This window comes from Diabrotica virgifera, chromosome 1 (genome assembly GCF_917563875.1).
Source record: "Diabrotica virgifera virgifera chromosome 1, PGI_DIABVI_V3a".
NCBI lineage: Eukaryota > Metazoa > Arthropoda > Insecta > Coleoptera > Chrysomelidae > Diabrotica > Diabrotica virgifera.
Genome location: NC_065443.1, coordinates 279,879,885 through 279,900,176, shown reverse-complemented (window position 1 = coordinate 279,900,176; position 20,292 = coordinate 279,879,885). Strand labels below are relative to the sequence as shown.

Genomic DNA, 20,292 nt, shown 5'->3' with positions numbered 1-20,292 from the left:
AAGAAGGAATAAAAAAACTGGAAAACATGTGCAAAAGAAAATAGTTCAACTCTTTACGAAATAACTTTTGTAGTAAAATCCCAAAGAATAAAGAAGAAAAATAAAATTAAATATACCTGCTACCTCGTATATAATACAACGAATACAACGATCTAAAAGAACCTACTAATAGGCGAGACAAGACAATAAAGCACTGAACCTCAGAAAAAAAAACGACAAGACGGATTTTAATAATTCTTTTTGCATTCGATTCGTGAATGCGCCAGGAAACTTTGTGCCCTAGCCATGAGATAATATTGAAAAACTGCATATAAAAAATGCATTCTTAAAGTGCATCTCAAACAGACAATAAAAAAAATTCAGGACTCGTCAATTATCGGCGGAAATGAGTTCAATTTTGTTACTCGGGAGGTTTTTGGGGTCGCTGAAAATGAATATGACGTCGTAAGTGTTCTCCGGAGTACCTGATGGTGCCCAGGGTACCTACTGTTTACCTCGTCTTCTGGAGTTTTCGGCAAATTCATTAAAAAATTAGTGAAAAATCATTGCTCGGGGGTTTTTGGGGTCGCTGACGACGAATATGACATCGGAACTGATCTTCGGAGTACCTGGTGCCCAGGGTACCTACTGTTTACCTGGTCTCCTGAAGTTTACGATAATTTTGATAAATATTTAGTCAAAACTTGATATTTGGGGGTTTTGTGCTCACTGAGAACGTATTTAATATCGAAAACAATCTTCTGATTAACCTCTACGACATAGAGTTTCATTTCATATTTTTAAAAAATATCACACATTTTTTAAATTTGACGCTTAAAATTCTGTTGGTAGCATTGATGAATCTTTATAAAATCGATGGTACCACCGCATATGAAAAGAAGGAGAGAATAGAGAAAGTAAAGAATACGATCTCCCACTTAAGATATATCCGTGGCTTAGTGCTAAAAGGGCCAATGTCAATATTTTACTTTTTTGTACAGCTTTACTTAAAATTTAATATTGACAAAACAAAACGCAAGAAATTGACATTGGCCATTTTAACACCAAGGCACAGTATGTGGCTAATACAGTATACTTCCTACTGTAGATGCCTTCACCCAACATTTAAAAAGGATTTACTTCCAAGTCCAAATTTGGATGTATGGAGAAGGTGAAGTCAGTTTGGATCCAACACAGTGGGGATGGGAATTAATGGATAAATCGTTAATTCCCATAGAAATGACTCAAATGTCTGGTCCACCCAGTATAATGAATTTGATATTCTGTAGTTGCAAGACGGACTGCGGAAATTCATCTGAGTGCAGCAAACTGGGCTTAAATGCTCCGTTGCATGTAAAAAATTTGCAGAAGTGAATTGTACTAATACAGATAGTCTAATAAATCCATTGGAAAACGAAGAAGAAGAAGAAGAAGAAGAAGAAGAAGAAGAAAATAATAAAATATGAACATCTATGTATCCATCCATTTAATTGTATTTTTTTAAATAAAGGTATTTTTATGATACAAAACCAAAGATTTGCATTAAAACCAACTGCAATCTATATTACATACCTTGAAGACCATTAACATTTAGAAATTTACTTTCGGTGAATCCAATAACTTCCAAGTTTAGAGGTTTGACTGAGTGTATAACGAAAATTCCAGAAGTTGACGTAAAAAGTAGGTATCCTAGGCATACGCTAGAGAGAATTTTCAATGTCATCTTCTTTTTCATCGAGCCCAAAAACCCCCAAGAAATAATTTTCGACTAACTTTTTAATGAATTTGCTGAAAACTCAGAAGACGTGGTAAACCGTAGAAATTCTGATTCTGGTAGGTAATCTGGTCACCATATACTCTGGAGATCACTCCATATTCGTTTTCAGTGACCCCAAAAAACCTCCAAGTAATTATTTTTGACTAATTTTTTAATGAATTTGCCGAAAACCCCAGCAGACGAGGTAAAGAGTACGTACCCTAGGCACCAGGTACTCCGGAGGGGTCTAAGACGTTTCATCGCCGCCAGTTCATCGCCGCCGTTTCGATGCCGCCAGTTCATCGCCAGTCAGTTAATCGCTAACTGATATATTTCCGAATTTTCGACCAATTTTCGACAGTTACATTTATTATTTATTTTTAGTATTAATTAGGAATTCTAGGAAATGCGAGTTCCCGTTGCCATACTTAATCTTTTAATATACTTTTAAACTTTTATAATATAAAATATAATTTAACACTACAAATTTAATACTGTTTAGTATCAAATTTAGGGGAAGTAGAAATAGAACAGTAAATTAATATAATAATATTTTTTATCTATTTATCTGTCATAAGTTTTGAACTGAATTTAACGTCGTGTCGTGTCATCTCCCATAATACAAGATCAACTGACTAACTGGCGATGAAACGGCCGGCGATGAACCGGCCACATCGAAACGGCGGCGATGAACCGGCGGCGATGAAACGTCCCATTCCGCTCCGGAGATCACTTACGACGTCATATTCGTTTTCAGCAACCCCAAAAACCCACAAATAATGATTTTTGGCTAATTATTAATGAATTTGCCGAAAACTACTAAAGACGAGGTAAACAGTAGGTACCCTGGGCACCAGATACTCCAGAGATCACTTCCAACGTCATATTCGTTTTTAGCGACCTCAAAAACCCCCCGACTAACAAGCATGAACTCATTTCCGCCGATAATTGACCAGTTCTGAATATTTTTTATTGTCTGTTTGAGATGCACTTTAAGAATGTATTTTTTGTATGCAGTTTCTCAATATTATCTCATGGCTAGGGGTCACAAAGTTTTCTGGCGTATTCACGAATCGATTGCAAAAAGAATTATTGGTCCGTCTTGTCGCTTTTTTTTCGGAGGTAAGGCCTCATATATTTTCACTTACTTATCAAAATCTCTAAAAACTGGCTTTAATAAAATTCTTCTATGTATGATTTTCTGCTTCACTTTATCTACAGCTTCCTCGCACAAATCTCTGCTTCTGGTATTCACCGATTGCCAGTCCTTCCCTCCCAACCTCGGCAAATTCCTTACGGTTTCTGGTGGGGGATCCACCACAAGCGACGGCATTTTTTCCAAACCCTAAAATATAATTACCAACCAAGTGGTTTCATTAAGTTAATAGATCTTGGTCGGACAACTTTTATATTTCAGAAAATTTTCGGAAGAGGTGCGTTTTGTAAATATCATCATCCAACGTTCTGAATCCAAAGTTGAACATATGCTTCCCTAATTTCTTCCAGTTTTGTCGATCTTGGGCATTCTGCAACCAATTCCCAGCAATCCTTTTGACGTCGTCTGTCCATCTTGTAGGTGGTCGACCTCTACGTAAATATCTTCGTAAATATACAGGTTTCTAATCTTTGGTGCGTCCGACAACTGGAGTACCTACCCCTACCCAGCTGTGAGGGTATAAATTGTATGAATATGATGCGTGCGTCCCCCCCATATGAGGGGCGCACTATAGAGTAATAAATAATCCTGATTTTTTTGCAGGATGGTTTGATAAAAATACTTAAAATTTACTCCAGTGGTCATGAGGGGTGCACTATTATAGGATGTAAATAATGGTGCAGGATTGTTTGATAAAAATACTTACAATTTACTGGTAACATTGTCCGACAAATTTTTAAGAGTACTCCAGTGGTCATGAGGGGTGCACTATTATAGAATGGTAAATAATGATGCAGGATTGTTTGATAAAAATAGTTACAATTTACTGGTAACATTGTCCGACAAATTGTTAAGGGTACTGCAGTGGTCATGAGAGGTGCACTATTATAGAATGGTAAATATTGATGCAGGATTGTTTGATAAAAATACTTACAATTTACTGGTAACGTTGTCCGACAAATTGTTAAGGGTACTCCAGTGGTCATGAGGGGTGCACTATTATAGAATGGTAAATATTGATGCAGGATTGTTTGATAAAAATACTTACAATTTACTGGTAATATTGTCCGACAAATTGTTAAGGGTACTCCAGTGGTCATGAGGGGTGCACTATTATAGAATGGTAAATAATGATGCAGGATTGTTTGATAAAAATAGTTACAATTTACTGGTAACATTGTCCGACAAATTGTTAAGGGTACTCCAGTGGTCATGAGCGGTGCACTATTATAGAATGGTAAATAATGATGCAGGATTGTTTGATAAAAATAGTTACAATTTACTGGTAACATTGTCCGACAAATTGTTAAGGGTACTCCAGTGGTCATGTGGGGTGCACTATTATAGAATGGCAAATAATGATGCAGGATTGTTTCATAAAAATACTTACAATTTACTGGTAGCATTGTCCGGCAAATTGTTAAGGGTACTCCAGTGGTCATGAGGGGTGCACTATTATAGAATGGTAAATAATGATGCAGGATTGTTTGATAAAAATACTTACAATTTACTGGTAGCATTGTCCGACAAATTGTTAAGAGTACTCAAGTGGTCATGAGGGGTGCACTATTATAGAATGGTAAATATTGATGCAGGATTGTTTGATAAAAATACTTACAATTTACTGGTAACGTTGTCCGACAAATTGTTAAGGGTACTCAGTGGTCATGAGGGGTGCACTATTATAGAATGGTAAATAATGATGCAGGATTGTTTGATAAAAATACTTACAATTTACTGGCAACATTGTCCGACAAATTGTTAAGGGTACTCCAGTGGTCATGAGAGGTGCACTATATTATAGAATGGTAAATAATGATGCAGGATTGTTTGATAAAAATACTTACAATTTACTGGTAATATTTTCCGACAAATTTTAAGGGTAATCCCGTTGTCGGACGCGCCAAAGTTTAGAAACCTACGCCCCCCTCCCGAAAATTTTTCGAAATAGTAAAATTGTCCGACTCAACATAAATAACTGAATAAAAAAAGCCTCATGAGGGAGGTAATAATTTTTTAAGTGTGGGCCCAAGGTCTATAAATAATTTGCTTTCGAAAAGATAAAACGGACAAAAAATTACATTTATTCAGAGAAACATAAGAGTGCCAAGGAAAAGGAAGGACCCTGTTTGGTTTTCAATGTGCCTCCAGTAAGTTGTACATATGTAGTTCCATTGTTTTCGTGGGCTTCCCACTTATCGTCTTTCTATTGGGCAACCCTCTTTCGACGTCTTTACTACTCTATTTTTTGTTATTCTGCTTATAAGATCGTTCTATTCCACTCTTCTCTTTCCTACCCATTTCTCCACTTGTTCTCCACTTTGCATCTACGCCGTATATCTGTTCTTCTAGCTCTGTTCCATAGTGACTTACAACCTATTTGTTTAAGGGTTTTAATCGCTGCTGTTTCTAGCGTTCTTTTTACCTTGGCTCACTACCCTAATAGCACAAGGACGTCCAATGGACGTCCATTGGACGTCCTTCACGGACTTTAGGGACGTCCTTTGGACGTCCGTTTTCGTCCGAGGAACGTCCTTTATACGTCCTATTTTGGTCCAAATGTCGCGCTACCGAACGTCCATTGGACGTCCATCTAAGGTCCGAGGGGACGTATATTGGAACTTAATCGGACGCAAATTGGACCTTAATCGGACGTCCTAGGGGACGTAAATTGGACCTTAATCGGACGTAAATTGGACCTTAATCGGACATAAATTGGACCTTAATCGGACGTCCTAGGGGACGTAAATTGGACCTTAATCGGACGTAAATTGGACCTTAATCGGACGTAAATTGGACCTTAATCGGACATAAATTGGACCTTAATAGGACGTAAATTTGACCTTAATCGGACGTAAATTGGACCTTAATCGGACGTAAATTGGACCTTAATCGGACGTAAATTGGACCTTAATCGGACGTAAATTGGACTTTAATCGGACGTAAATGGGACCTTAAGCGGACGTAAATTGTACCTTAATCGGACGTAAATTGGACCTTAATCGGACGTCCTAGGGGACGTGAATTGGACCTTAACAGGACGTCCAATTTTGGTCCAAAGGCCAAGTTGTTAAACGTCCAATGGAGGTCCACCTAACGTCGGAGGGGACGTTCGGTGGACGTCATTTGGGCATTCATAGGATGTCCCAGTTTGGTCCAATGTCTTGCTGCTGAACATCCATCTAACGTCCTGGAAGGTCATTCGGTGGACGTCTAGCGACGATATTTAGACCTGTGGAGAATGTATTGTGGGAAATAAAAAATATATTTTTTAAGGAACTTATATTTCATCTTATATCAAATTACAATTATTGGATATTACAGTATTTACATTAAATTACAATACACTTCTCCAAGAAATTAACGCACCACCTTAAATATGGGGTATATTTGATGTCTCGTATTTCCTAAACCTGTTGTCCCATCTAAGTGATGTTTTTATAATATTATAGCCTAGGCTATAGGTTACCTCCTTAGCTTGTCATGCTGTAATATATGTATATTATATCATATCGCTCTCTATAGTAATGTGATATAATATATATTACAGTATAGCTCCCTGTGCATGACAAGCATAAGGAGGTAACATATTCTAGGGCCTAGGCTAGAATATTATAAAAAAAATCACTTAGATGCAACAACAGGTTTAGGAAATTCGAGACATCAAAAATGCCCAATTTTTAAGGTGGTGCGTAATGGGCTGTATATACAGGGTGTAACAAAAATACAGGTCATAAATTAAATCACATTATTCTGGGACCAAAAATAGTTCAAATGAACCTAACTTACCTTGTACAAATATGCACATAAAAAGTTACAGCCCTTTGAAATTACAAAATGAAAATGGATTTTTTCGATTATATCGAAAACTATTAGCGATTTTTTATTGAAAATGGACATGTGACATGTGGCATTATTATGGCAGGAATATCTTAAAGAAAAATTATGGTGAAATTTGTGCACCCCATAAAAATTTTATGGGGGTTTTGATCCCTTAAATCCTCCCAAACTTTTGTGTATGTTCCAATTCAATTTTATTATTGTGGTACCATTAGTTAAATTCAATATTTTTGTTTCTTAGTATTTTTCAGATAAGGCAGTTTTTATCGAGTTGCGACTTCTTTTTTAATATGTCCACGTAAAAATTTTATGGGGGTTTTGTTCCTTTAAACCCCCCAAATGTTGTATGTTCCAATTAAACTATTACTGAGGTACCATTAGTTAAACAGAGTGTTTTCAAAACTTTTTTGCCTCTTTGTATTTTTTCGATAAGGCACGTTTTATCGAGTCTGGCTTCTTTTTTAATATGGTTCAAAATATACCTAAAAATGTAAAGCATAAATAAGTTTGCATATTATTACCAAGTCTCCATAATCGTACTTAACCATATACAAATATGTGGTGGATTTGACAAATATTCACAATATTTCGATAAAAATTGACTTTTCGAAAAAGCAATAAGAGGCAAAAAAGTTTTTAAAACGTTGTTTAAATGGTAGGTACTACAATAATAATTAAATTGAAACGTGCACAAAAGCACATTGTTTTCGATACATTGGAAAAAATCACTTTTCATTTTGTAACTTCAAATGAGTGATAAAGGCACAGAGACTTAGATCACGAGGTCACATTGAAAGGATGCCAAAAACGAGGACTCCGAAAAGGGTACTAAACTACACTATAGCTTCAAGAAAGAGAAGAGGAAGACCGGAAAATAGATGGAAGCAAGAGGTCGAAAAAGATTTGGAAAGAATGGTGTTACAGGGTCAGAAAAGAAAAATGAATAAGAGGAAGGAATGGAGAAAAATCACATATCAAGCCAGAGAAGATCTCAGTACATAAAGAAACGTGAAAATGAAGAAAAAACAAACTTTTCAAGCCATGGGCCTCTAAGGCCCTTGGTGCTATTAATATATAACTTCAAAGGGCTGTAACTTTTCTTTTGTGCACATTTGTACTAAGGTAAGTTAGGTCCAATCAAACTATTTTTGGTCCCAGGATATGTGATTAAATTTATGACCTGTATTTTTGTTACACCCTGTATATATATAAAGGTTATATTTGGTTCTTGGGACATCAAAGTATATTTTTTAGACATTCCCTGGATATAGTCACTGATGTGACATACCTCCGATTTGTTTTTTCATGAGTTTTGTAAGAGAGACTAAAAACTTTTTTATGGTTACCTCCTGTTTTCATATATTTTTTGACATGTTTTGTAGTAAATTCAACTATCTATTTACTACAAGACATGTCAAAATTTACATGTGAAAGCAGGAGATGATCCTAAAAATGGTTTTTCGTCTCCTACAAAATTCATGAAAAATCAGATAGGAGAATTTGTACATTACAATTCTCTGATGTTTGGGAAAAAGGGCTTAAGTCAGAAATGCACATCGATAATGTTTTGATGATTTCTGGACCAGAAAAATCGGCTCTTTTTATTGGTACATACAGTTTACGTCTACAACAGTTTTTTGCTGGTCCAGAAATCATCAAAACATTAGCAATGTGCAATTCTGACTTACGCCCTTTTTGCCAAACATAAAAAAAGCAATCTGGTCATAACTGACCAATGAGCAATTTTAATTTAACCTAAATTACTAATGTTTCTTAAAATGAAGAGCTTACCCGATAGCGTCTCTTATCTAATCTAACAAGATCGTGCACTATTCTAACATACACAGCCACATCACGCACTATGCTCTGCTTTTCACTATCACCTATCACTCAAACTAGTTCAAAAGGCTTTGTCCTCTTCAATCTTCTAGTTTGCCCAGTAGTATCGAGGAGGATTTCCTCAATATTCTTGTACTTATTTAAGTTGTTTGTCGGGATTCCTGCTATCTTCTTGATGATTATATCCAGGTTCCATTCCTAGGTATTAATATTTGTTTATAAAGTAATAACTTATTATGCATGGACAATGTTGTTTCTTCCAATTAGCCAATACACTTTTTATATCTTTATTTTGGTTATATCTGGTTTTTTGTAGACCACTTTCAGCTGATTCTAAAAAAAATTAAAATGAACGGTAATTTTTCTATTCTTTACAATTAAAAATCAAAATATTTACAGGTAATACATGCATAAATGATTCGTTTCATAAAGAAAATTGAAAACGGATTTTATAATACTTACATAATTGTTTAAGAGATCCAGCCATAGCCAAAACTATTAGCATACTAAACAGTACAGTTGAGTACAGCAAAAAAAGCCACTAATTTCCATTTTTCACCCCCTTATCGATGCATTTTTTTCCAATCAAAATTTTTACTAAATTTTTAGGTTATCTTATGATGAAAATGAAATAATTGATGACTTGATGACCAATGACCACGCGACGCTACATAGATACTCGCGCGGCAAATTTGAAAATGAACGCAAATTGAATAGTAAATGGCCTCTCTTTAGAGTATGGAAAATTTTACCCCTCCAGGAGGACATTGTACTCTTTTCATAGAATATCTTGTGGTAACTTTCCAGCCATAATTTAATCAGATGTTCACGGAATAGAACTTTGATAGTAGAATTCCTGGAATGTTTTGTTGTTAGGGGAAACTTTTATTTTATTTATTCTTGAATATTTCCTGTTGTTAAACATTGTAACCAATAATTTACAAATAAGATTTTCATTACATTACATGAAATCAAAACATGTTTTGGATATTAAACTATATAGTTTTATAATTGTAATAATTTAATATACAATTTTGAATTAAGATTTAATCTTTCGATCTAATCGATTTAAACTACAGTAAAACTTGTGTTACCGGCCCCCTGCCAACACCGGCCACCTGTACTAACGGCCAGTTTAAAAATTCCCCACACTAATTACAGTAAAACCTGTCAGTAACGGCCGCTAAAAATGAAAAAGCTATTGGCCGATATAGAAAGGTGACCGGTATTGCCAGTTTTTGTAGTCTAGATATAATTGGTTTGGGGAATTTTTAAACTGGCCGTTAGTACAGGTGGCCAGTAACACAGGTTGTACTGTATATCTAGGCTACAAAAACTGGCAATAACGACCACTTTTCTATATCGGCCAATAGTTCTTTCATTTTAGTGGCCGTTAGTGACAGGTTTGACTGTATTTCATTAACGTAAAGTTAACGCAAGTTAATATTTTATTGAATTATTTTGCTATTTGATCTCGTAATTGGTATAATGTGTCCAATATAAGCGTTCATAAAACGTCCGTATTTCGTCCAGTATGGACGTCCAAAGTCGGACGTCCAAAGGACGTCCATATTTATTCCGTCCGAAGGACGTCCATATTTATTCCTTCCGAAGGACGTCCAACATGGGACGTCCGTTTATAGTCCATGGACGTTAGGACCAAAAATGGACCTATTTTGGACGTCCAAATGACGTCGTGTGCTATTAGGGAATTGTCCGTATTTCGTCCAGTATATATACGTCCATATTTGTTCCATCCGAAGGACGTCCAACGTCGGACGTCCATTTTTATTCCGTCCGAAGAATGTCCAACGTCGGACGTCCAAAGGACGTCCATATTTATTCCTTCCGAAGGACGTCCAACGTCGGACGTCCATATTTATTCCTTCCGAAGGACGTCCAACGTCGGACGTCCAAAGGACGTCCATTTTTATTCCGTCCGAAGGACGTCCAACGTCGGACGTCCAAAGGACGTCCATATTTATTCCTTCCGAAGGACGTCCAACGTCGGACGTCCAAAGGACGTCCATTTTTATTCCGTCCGAAGGACGTCCAACGTCGGACGTCCAAAGGACGTCCATATTTATTCCTTCCGAAGGACGTCCAACATGGGACGTCCAAAGGACGTCCATTTATAGTCCATGGACGTTAGGACCAAAAATGGACCTATTTTGGACGTCCATTGGACGTCGTGTGCTATTAGGGTAGTGACTAATAGAAACAAAACAAGCGAATACATTAAACGACGAATAACCCTTACAAATAGAGCATGCTATTGACTCCAAAAACAATTCCTCTCAAGAAACATCCAAAGAAGTACTAAAATTATTATATACAAAAACTGCTGAGGCCGGTCCTCACCTATTAGACATGAACCGTAAAGGCTGATTCACATTATAGCTCAGGTCACGGTCCGCTCACGCTCAGCTCAAGGTTCGGTCAACTATTCTTACACGCATCTTAATCATCCTATTCGCACTAAACACGACGGTCAAGTTCCGTCCCTTTTTTTGACTGCGTGGTTTCTCCGAGAGAATATTTTGATCGTGGCTTGAGCTGACCGTGAGCGGAGCGTGACCTGAGCTATTATGTGAATCAGCCTTAACGCAGAAGGATGAAAAACTTTTGGGAATATTCAAGCGTAAAATACTACGCAAAATATTGGAGCTAAACACGACCATGTTCAATTTTCTTAATGCTTTCTTTACCTCTTCCTACTCAATATTTATTTCTGTGTTTGTCGTCACTTCTGGTATTGGTGGTTCATTATCGTCAACAGCAAACGAAAAATAAAAACGACAGAATAATAGGACAAAAAATAAATGAAAAAAATCTTGGAATAAGGCAAAATAGAATAATAACCGATAACTAGAGGTAGAAGAATCGTAATAAGTAAATCGTAATAAATAAAAGAAAAATACAAAAAGGAAAAGTGATAAAAGATTATATCAACATTAAATTGTCTTTATAGTGGATAAGATATTCATGGATAAGAAACTAAGTATAGTCTGTTTTTAAACCAAGAGGAGTAATTCAAATTTCCTGAGCGTAAAGTTTGTTTGTAATTGGTCCAACCTCGGGCAAGTTTACCCCACTGTTATCAAATTTTGACAGTACCTAATGACATTTATAAAATTTTGACACTATTGGCATTTCATAGACTAATTAAGTTATGTTAGAGGTTTTTTGTATTTTCTGCGTTATTCCTTTAATTTTTAGATTTATAGTCTGTTGTTATAAAAAAAAACAATTGTTTTTACTGTTTTTAGAACTCTTTAGCGACGTATTAGTATAATATAATATTTATGGATTACCGTCAAAGGCCGATACGATCAACCAAAAAAGAAGATGTATTTGGTGATATTTCTAGTGACGTTCTTGGATGTGAATCTGTCTTTTTAGTTTACTCCTCTTGGTTTAAAAACAAAGCTACTAAAATAGTGCGTACCTTAACTGTGAAGACGTGATCTATATCATCCTCAAAGGTTTTCCAACAAACCCTACTGGGATCACAAGGATCTCGATATTGGTGCGTTATTGCTTCAACATCTGGCAAAGAAAGAAAAAATCTTTGCTTTCCTGCTAGTACTAAAGCGTCTAGACCTCTGTGGAATTGGGATATAGTTATCCTGCCGCAGTTTAGCGGATCGAAGTCCTGAAAGTATTGATACTGATAGTATTTCGCTCATCCGGAAGAAAAGTGTCACAACTCAAAAAACAATGTCGACAAAAGTCGATGTTTAAAGAATTTAGAAATGTAGTATAGTGTGGTCTTCATCTTGGCTTCAAACTGAAAGTCTGTCAGTTTGAAGCCAAGATGAAGACCACACTATTACCACTACATTTCTAAATTCTTTAAACATCGACTTATTGTCGACATTGTTGTAGCCGAAATATCCTAATTATTGTAATATTAAGGTCTTTTGACCTAACTATGTAGCTAGTTCCAACTACTTTGGATCTAAAGTTTCTACCTGATGATGGACTGATTGGTCCGAAAACGTTTGTGTGTTTTTTGTACTATAGATGTACCCACTTCAATCCAATTTGGATCATTTTAGATAAAATTTTTATTAAATTTATATACCATCTACCTACAAGTGAAGTTTTACTTCCTTGGTAAGTTTTTTATTATGGTATACAGCCAATGAGAGGAATATTTTCCTTTATATAGGAAACTTATCCTATTATAAAAATATGCATTTATTTTTATAGAAATACTTAAATTATATTATTATTTTTATAAGAATGGCGTACTTTTTATGCTTTAGCGACAGTGGCGGATCCAGCATCGTTAAGAGGGGGGTGCCAATTGGCTAAATTTCTATAAAAATAATCTTTAAATATAATATCATTTGGTTTGAAAGGGGGGTGATCGCCCCCATCACCCCTCCCTGGATCCGCCGCTGCTTAGCGACCACTTAAGGGTAAATATTGTGCTATTAAGGTAGCATTAATGCAATAAAATGCTTGTAAGTGGCGAAAATATGCAATAATTGATTTTGGGCCACCACTGTGGCTTCGGGGCGCAAAGAATGTAAAATGTGCATAAGTCATAATTTGTAGGTTACACTGTGTTGTTTTATCTTACATAAGTACTTTATCAATAAAACGAACAGGTGACGAAAAAAAAACAAAAACTGGAGCCCGCCAAAGCATATCTGAGGTTTACGGCGCCACTGTGCCGTAACGGTTGCTTATACGAAAAAAATGAATAGGACCTAATTTTTAGAGTAAATAGTGGTCTTTAACCTTGTATAAGTTTTGTTTAAAAAGAATGCATAGGTAATGAGAAAATCGTAAAAACATGCTCGCCAAGGGATAGGGGTAGTTTCTGCAGTATATTTTCAAGGATAGGATTGGTTTCCGTAGGGATGTTGCAATAACCATATATATTTTTGAAGAACACTATTGATGAAGCATATGCCCATATGGATCAAAAAGCAAAAAAAAATTTTTTTGTTCAACCCCCCATTTTTGGTGTCCATGCATGGGTAATAATAACGTGCACAAAATGATATATAAAGTATATTAATAAAGGGCATTGTGTGTGAAGGATTCCAAGAAAATCACTTTCTTTGTTAATTCTTCTTTTTTTGGGGTGGTTCCGGGGGAAAAATGGAGGTGCATTATACAAATTTGTAAATAGCATTAATACATGGGTAATCGCTGAAAGTCTTTTTATCCTATCATAAACGGTTCAGATGGTATAAAAAGGGGTTTTTTAAAATGTAACACCCTGTAATTAAAAAAAGGGCAATTACCCTTACGTGAAACCTATACTAAAAAATCAGTCACTTATTTTTGAATAATTGCCGCAGGATTTCTTTTTAATTTGCATTACAGTTAGGGAAAAATAATTTTTTTTAAAACATCTTTTTTAAAAACTTGTCAATTTTGGGGCCCTACCCCCACTAAACGGTGGGTGATAGACATATGCTGTTGGGAAATAAATCGTAGAAAATATAGTCCTCTTCATATTTCTATAAAAGAAATTTTTTGCAAAAGGTACAGGAAGGGCTACGTTCCACAAAAACCACAAATTACCCCCTTTAAAGGGGTGAAAAGTCGGCTTCCGGGAGGAAATTTTTTAAGAAAAAGTTATTCTCATAATAAGCACCCCTTGATATACCAGAAAAAAAAATAAAACCGGACTTATGTCCATTTTGCAAGGTTCAACCTCTGTTTCCTACACTACATCGGTTTAACGTGAATTGAGAAAGACGATTTTGACCTTAGACAAGGAAAAAAGAGAGGACGAGTAACACTCATTTAACACACACGTTCCAAAAGTGAAGCCAGTTTTTGGTTTGTTTGTCACCAAAAACATGGCGGTCACGTCAAAAATAACAATGGGTTGCCAGTGGTGGGTGTTCGTTGAAGGTTAAAATTTCATAAAAAATAAAGTAAATCATCATCTAAAATTCGTAATAAAAACATATGTATGTATTGAAATATATGTACGTAATATGAGCAACTTAATAAAACATTTACCGTACACAAATTCTTCATTTTAAATACATTTCATGTTTTTATTTTAAATACCCAATGCATAACAATACCCCAAAGATACGTCGATGATCAGAATCTCTGGTGTCGGTTTGGCTTCACTTTTGGTCATAGGATTACTCGTCCTCTCTCTTTCCTTGTCTAAGATTTTGACTTTAAACTGACGTTCACTAAAATAAGTTCAGGTTAAATTGGAGTTAAACTCGATATGAGAAATTGGCCCTAATAGTTCAAGACGGTTCAAGTATTTGTCATCGGATGACACTACAGTCATGTCAGTCATATGATTAACCAAAATCAACGGTGCACCGAACATAAACAGTGTCACATATCGACTTGTGCAAGACATTTGTCCATGTCAGATGTATATAAAGCGTCGTTTGTCGAGTTAAGACAGTATATTTTATGTGATTACTTTATTCAAAACAATCTGCGTATGAGCTCAAGAAAAGTGACACATTTGTCACTTATTTATCTTTATTTTTGCAGTATTTTTTGTTTAATGTTGTTACTTTACTAAGTTACATGATTAAAAATTATAAGTCTGTCAACCAGATAAGAATAATGATATTATATTACTCTGTACTAGTGCAGTCACTGCAGGTTTTCACCTCCGATTTCGTTGAACCTCCATCATTTTTTTATGAAAATTGGTGAGTAGTTAGAGGATACCTCAAGGAATAAAGGTGACATGATGCCAACTTGCGCTTTTACCCTGGGGGTGGATGCCACCCCTTCTCGGGGGTGAAAATTATTTGATTAAAAATAATACCATAAATCGATAGAGGGACAAATTCTAAGCAAAATTTGTTATATAAAGTTATTAATATAAATCAATACTTTTTGAGTTATTAAAGATCAAAGATTTTATTTTTTCGTAAAAAAATGCATGTTTTAAAGCTGTTTTTCACGTATAACTCAAAAACTATAAGCTTTTACAAAAAAGTTATTATTACCAAAATTAAAGATAATAAAAATTTGAATACACTTCTCATTTAAAGAACTACACTAATGTTAATTCAAAGTAAGTTATCGGTAATTGAAGGTATATTGTTTTCGACGAGTACGCAAATCTAAGTATTCAAGCTTAAATAACGGGAAAACGATGCATTTTACAAAATATACCTATTAAACACTTAAGAAAGTACTTCGGAATACCTATCAAATGAGCTCCATAAGACGTTAATAGCATCAAAATTAAGCAAGTTATGTTGAAAATAAGAGAACCCTTTGGATTTTTTTTGGAAGAAGTGAAAAATAAAACATCGCCATTTCCACAAAAATTAAAATTTATAGAAATCCTTACAAGCGTTTCTTTATAATAGCATAAGTAATGATTTCAACAATTTTGACCGGTTTAGAATGCATATTTTTGAAAAAAAGATATAATTTTAAAAAATCAGAATTTTTCAGATTATCGTAATTTTCATTTTCTTTTAATAATAACTCCAAAAATACTCAATATACGAAAAAAATGATATATAATCAAATTTTAGTTTTTTTGTATCAAATATTTTACCTGTTTTACTATTTCTGTAGGGTACAAAATAACCGAGATAGAAACGTTTAAAGCTTAAATTTTGCCTGCGAGAACCATGTAACCGGGCAATTTAACCTTTTATTTTTAAAAAAGTAAGGGGTTTAAAAAATTAAATTCAACGTGGTTTAAAAGCCCTTAGTATTAGCTTTCAAATGGTTTTTAGGCGAATCTCATGTCTCAAAATTAACGGAGTTATTTAAAAAAAAAAACAATAACATTTTTTGGAAACATTTTTAAAAGATAACTTTTGAAAAATTTTTGGAGCATAAATTTTAATGCTATCAACTTGTTCGTGGGCTCATCTGATAGATATTTTTAAATACTTTGACAAATGTTTAATAAGCTTGTGTTATAAAATGCATAATTTTCCCGTTATTTAAGCTTGAATACTTAGATTTGGGTAGTCGCCGAAAGAAATATACATTCAATTACCTACTCACTTTTAGTTAACACTAAAAAGTTTTTCTAGTGAGGAATTTTTTTCATTTTTTATTATCTTCAATTTTGGTAATAATAACTTTTTTGTAAAAACTTATAGGTTTTGAATTATTTATAAAAAATCAGTTAAAAACATGCATTTTTCTCAGGAAAAATTAAAATCTTTAATCTTTAATAACTCAAAAAGTTATGATTAATTTCAATAACTTTATATAACAAATTTTGCTTAGAATTAGTCCCTCTATCGAATTATGGAGTTATTTTTAATAAAATAATTTTCACCCCCGAGAAGGGGTGGCATCCACCCCCAGGGTAAAAGCGCAAGTTGGCACCATGTCACCTTTGATCCTTGAGATATCCCCTAACCACTCACCAATTTTCATCCAAATCGATGGAGGTTCAACGAAATCGGAGGTAATAGCTCATATCCACCTTCAGTGACTCCACTATACTGCAAGTGCCACTTTTGAGAAATAATATTTCGTAAATTTTTCAATATTTTATCTGTATAGTGTCACACCTCAAAAAAAATATTTTTTTTAAATATTGTTAGCATAATTATTAATATGTACACTATTCTGTAGAGCTTAAAAAACCTTTGTAACTTACTATAATAGTTATTATTATTATTATACTAATTTTAATAGTTTTTAAATTAAACCCGGAATAGTTCTAGCACAAATTTTAAACGTCGTTGTCTCGATATTTTGCTTTTTTGACTTATGACACTGTTTGAGCGGAGGTGCGATAACTGGAATTGAACATTTTTTGAGTTGTGTCACTTTTCTTCCGGATGAGCTATTTGTAGAAAAAATTGTTAAATGTAAAGTATTTCGTTAAAAGATGAAACCATACTTTGAAAAATTCACAGACTCTTAGCCTGTTCATTAAAACGTGGTCCTGTAAATTGGCCATGATAGTGAAAATGTGTGCCTGTTTCTTGGGATCATTGAGGGCTGGATGGAATATATTTTGCATCCCGAATATTTTTTGGGCCATTATTTTACCTGGAAAAAGAAAAGAAATTATATCAAAACAGTTTAGATGATAAAGGGGCTATATTTATTACAATTTTTCGGCTCGATTTTTTTTTATTTTGCAAAGTTGAGGATCGAAATCGAAAAATTTTGATTGGTGAAGTAAAAAATTCATTTTGTTTATCATCATACAACTATTAAGAACAATAAAATATCGAGACCTACTATTTGAATCATGTTAAAAATATGTGTTGACGATTTTATTTACTCAACATTGCTGTAATTATTGGAATAAAACCCGTATTCAAGGTCAGACACTAATACCAGTAAACTGTTTTGGACTATGACAAAAATATAGACTGTAAATTTGTATTTGATACAACCCATGGGCGCCCATACCCATCGGCAGGAGGGGGCGCCGTGCCCCCCTGGCTTTTCGGGTGCTGTAAATAGTGCAGTCACTGAAGGTGGATATGAGCTATTAACCTCCGATTTCGTTGAACCTCTATCGATTTGCATGAAAGTTGGTGAGTGGTTAGAGGATATCTCAACGAACAAAGGTGACATGGTGCCAACTTGCGCTTTTACCCTGGGGGTGGATGCCACCCCTTCTCGGGGGTGAAAATTATTTTATTGAAAATAACCCCATAATTCGATATAGGAACAAATTTTAAGCAAAATTTGTTATATAAAGTTATTAAAATAAATCAAAACTTTTTGAGTTATTAAAAATCAAAGATTTTAATTTTTCTTGAGAAATAGCATGTTTTTAACCGATTTTTCATCAATAACTCAAAAACTATAAGTTTTTACAAAAAAAATTATTATTACCAAAATTGAAGCTAATAAAAAATGAAATAAACCCCTTAGTAGAAAAGCATTTTGCTGTTAACTAAAAGTAAGTTATAGATAATTGAATGTATATTTTTTTCGGCGAGTAAAAAATCTAAGTACCTATTCAAGTTATAATAACGGGAAAATGATGCATTTTATAACATAAACTTATTAAAAATGTGTTAAAGCACTTAAAATATCTATCAAATGAGTCCTTGAACATTTTGTTAATATTAAAATTTATGTACCAAATTTTTTTCAAAATTTATCTTTTAAAAAGTTTATTTATCAAATAAACATTTTTTTTTTCGTTTTCTGTCAGCAGTAGAATATATTTTGAGTTAAATAAATTACATACATTCTTCTTTTTGTGTCAATTAATTTAATTTAAAATAACTTTTCTTGGACACTATGTACAAACAATTATGCCAATGTTAATATTACTGAATAGAGAATTGAATAACCTTTCAAATAAGCTAAGGGGTGGGGGGTTTCAAAAATAAGGGGTGGGGGATGTGGAAGGGAGGCGGTTGACAAATGACAGATGTATGTACCGTAAAAATGTGTCCCCCTTTGATCAAAAATTGACCTGTTTCGTCATTTTCTTAAAATCTAATAAATACTGCTAAATATCGAGGTGGATACTTTTATTTGGCCCACTCTGTATAAGTTCTTGTAAGGATTACTATAAATTTTAATTTTTGTGGAAATGGCGTATGTTTTATTTTTCACTTTTTCCTAAAAAATTCGAAGGGGTTCTCTTATTTTCATCATAACTTGCTTAATTTTGACGCTAATAACTTGTCCTGAAGCTCATTTGATAGGTATTCCGAAGTATTTTGACAAGTGCTTAGCAGGTATGTTTATAAATTGTATCGTTTTCCCGTTATTTAAGCTTGAATACTTAGATTTGAGTACTCATCGAAAAAATATACATTCAATTGGCAATAACTCACTTTGAATTAACATTAGTTTAATTCTTTAAGTGAGGTGTGTATTCAGTTTTTTATTATCTTCAATTTCAGTAATACAGTACAACCTGCCATATCAGGACCTGTCATATCCGGACCTCCCCATATCCGGTAGATCCTCCCCAATCTACCGAGAAAGGCAGTCCTGCTGTTGGACAACGCACTAAAAGAAGAACTAAAAGATGGCGAAATAATGTATTATAGAATCTATAAAACGTGTCTATCGACGAAAGTTATTGACGGCGTTGATTACTGGAATGTATGAAGGAGAAAACGTTTCAGATACTGTAAAAGAAGTAGTGGTCTTGATATCCGGATTTTTTCATATCCGGATCGGTCTGTCGCCACATTGATCCGGATGTGGCAGGTTTTACTGTAATAACTTTTTCTTAAAAGCTTATACTTTTTGAGTTATAAGTATATGTGAAAAACCGCTTTAAAACATGCATTTTTTACGAAAAAATAAAATCTTTGGTCTTTAATAACTCAAAAAGTGTTGATTTATATTAATAACTTTATATAACAAATTTTGCTTATATGTAATTTGCCTCTCTATCGATTTATGGTATTATTTTATTATTTTTAATAAAATAATTTTCACCCCCAAGGAGGGTGGCATCCACCCCCAGGGTAAATGCGCAAATTGGCATCATGTCACCTTTGTCCCTTGAGGTATCCTCTAGTTACTCACCACTTTTCATGAAAATCGATTGAGGTTCAACGTTCAACGAAATAAGAGGTGAAAACCTTCAGTGACTGCGCTAAAACTATATATGGTTATCCAAAGTATACAAAATATACTGTGCAACATCTTCCCGTCTGCCCCCCTCCTGACAATTTTTATATGGGCGCCCGTGACAACCTGTTGCCATTTCTTGACCTTCATCAAAGACAATTATAAATAGATTTAATTGATGAAACGAGTAATGACGCTAGAAAAGACAATGACCTAA

The 20,292-nt window shown here is 34.3% G+C and overlaps 1 protein-coding gene across 2 annotated transcripts in view; it reads right to left on the bottom strand.

Annotated features, from left to right (window-relative positions):
• Positions 1–20,292, bottom strand: part of LOC126879115 (uncharacterized) — a 72,119-nt gene that overhangs the window by 25,159 nt on the left and 26,668 nt on the right. For both annotated transcript variants that reach the window (XM_050642061.1, XM_050642060.1), the window contains exons 7-9: positions 17,413–17,564; positions 12,019–12,225; positions 2,884–3,080 (exon numbers count right to left, since the gene is read on the bottom strand). In XM_050642061.1, the coding sequence (XP_050498018.1) occupies positions 2,884–3,080; positions 12,019–12,225; positions 17,413–17,564 (556 nt within the window). The remainder of the gene's footprint in view (positions 1–2,883; positions 3,081–12,018; positions 12,226–17,412; positions 17,565–20,292) is intronic.